Source organism: Hetaerina americana, unplaced genomic scaffold (genome assembly GCF_022747635.1).
Source record: "Hetaerina americana unplaced genomic scaffold, ioHetAmer1.1.p SCAF_4, whole genome shotgun sequence".
Lineage (NCBI taxonomy): Eukaryota > Metazoa > Arthropoda > Insecta > Odonata > Calopterygidae > Hetaerina > Hetaerina americana.
Genome location: NW_027286985.1, coordinates 53,095,465 through 53,096,070, shown reverse-complemented (window position 1 = coordinate 53,096,070; position 606 = coordinate 53,095,465). Strand labels below are relative to the sequence as shown.

The window sequence follows — 606 nt, the reverse complement described above, 5'->3', positions numbered from 1 at the left end:
CTGTAGACACATTTTATTTTTATATCAGATAAATTTCATTTTGAAGGAAAAAAGAACATTTGAATTCAAATATAAACACAAGAAAATTAATACGTTCCAAAACGGAGTCCAATATTTCCAATAATTAGAAAATGGTGAAAAACCCTTAGTGACCTTACACCTCTTTACACCAAAACTTGAATACAAATATTGAGTTCAGTAAGGAGCCATTCTTACCTTTTGTTCGTGAGGATCATGTATTACCGCTATCCTTTTACTTTCTATACCAGGTTTCTTGTTTTGAACCTTTGGTTTATACTTGTATGGCAGCTCCTTTTGCAATGACTTAGGCACTATTAGAGGACGGAATACCTTAGGCTGTCGCACAATTGACTGTAAAAAATCAATAAGAAACGAAAATTCTGAGAAGGTATGTATAATAATAGTAATGATATAATCGCTATCTTTTTTTAATTATTGACTGATGTCAATCTATATATCTATAATAATGGCTGATCCAATCACCATGCATTATCCCCTGCAAAACTGGTATTTTAAATCAAGGATATGAAGAGAACAGAAGCCAAGAGTTTACAGGATATCTTATTGTGTAACTGGTTTGAAATT

General features: G+C 31.7%; 1 protein-coding gene across 1 annotated transcript in view; it reads right to left on the bottom strand.

Moving 5' to 3' along the window:
* The window catches only part of LOC139691766 (ribosome biogenesis protein BMS1 homolog), a 28,330-nt gene that overhangs the window by 372 nt on the left and 27,352 nt on the right, over positions 1-606 (bottom strand). The window contains exon 21 of the mRNA XM_071589622.1: positions 217-372. Coding sequence (XP_071445723.1) covers positions 217-372 — 156 coding nt within the window. The remainder of the gene's footprint in view (positions 1-216; positions 373-606) is intronic.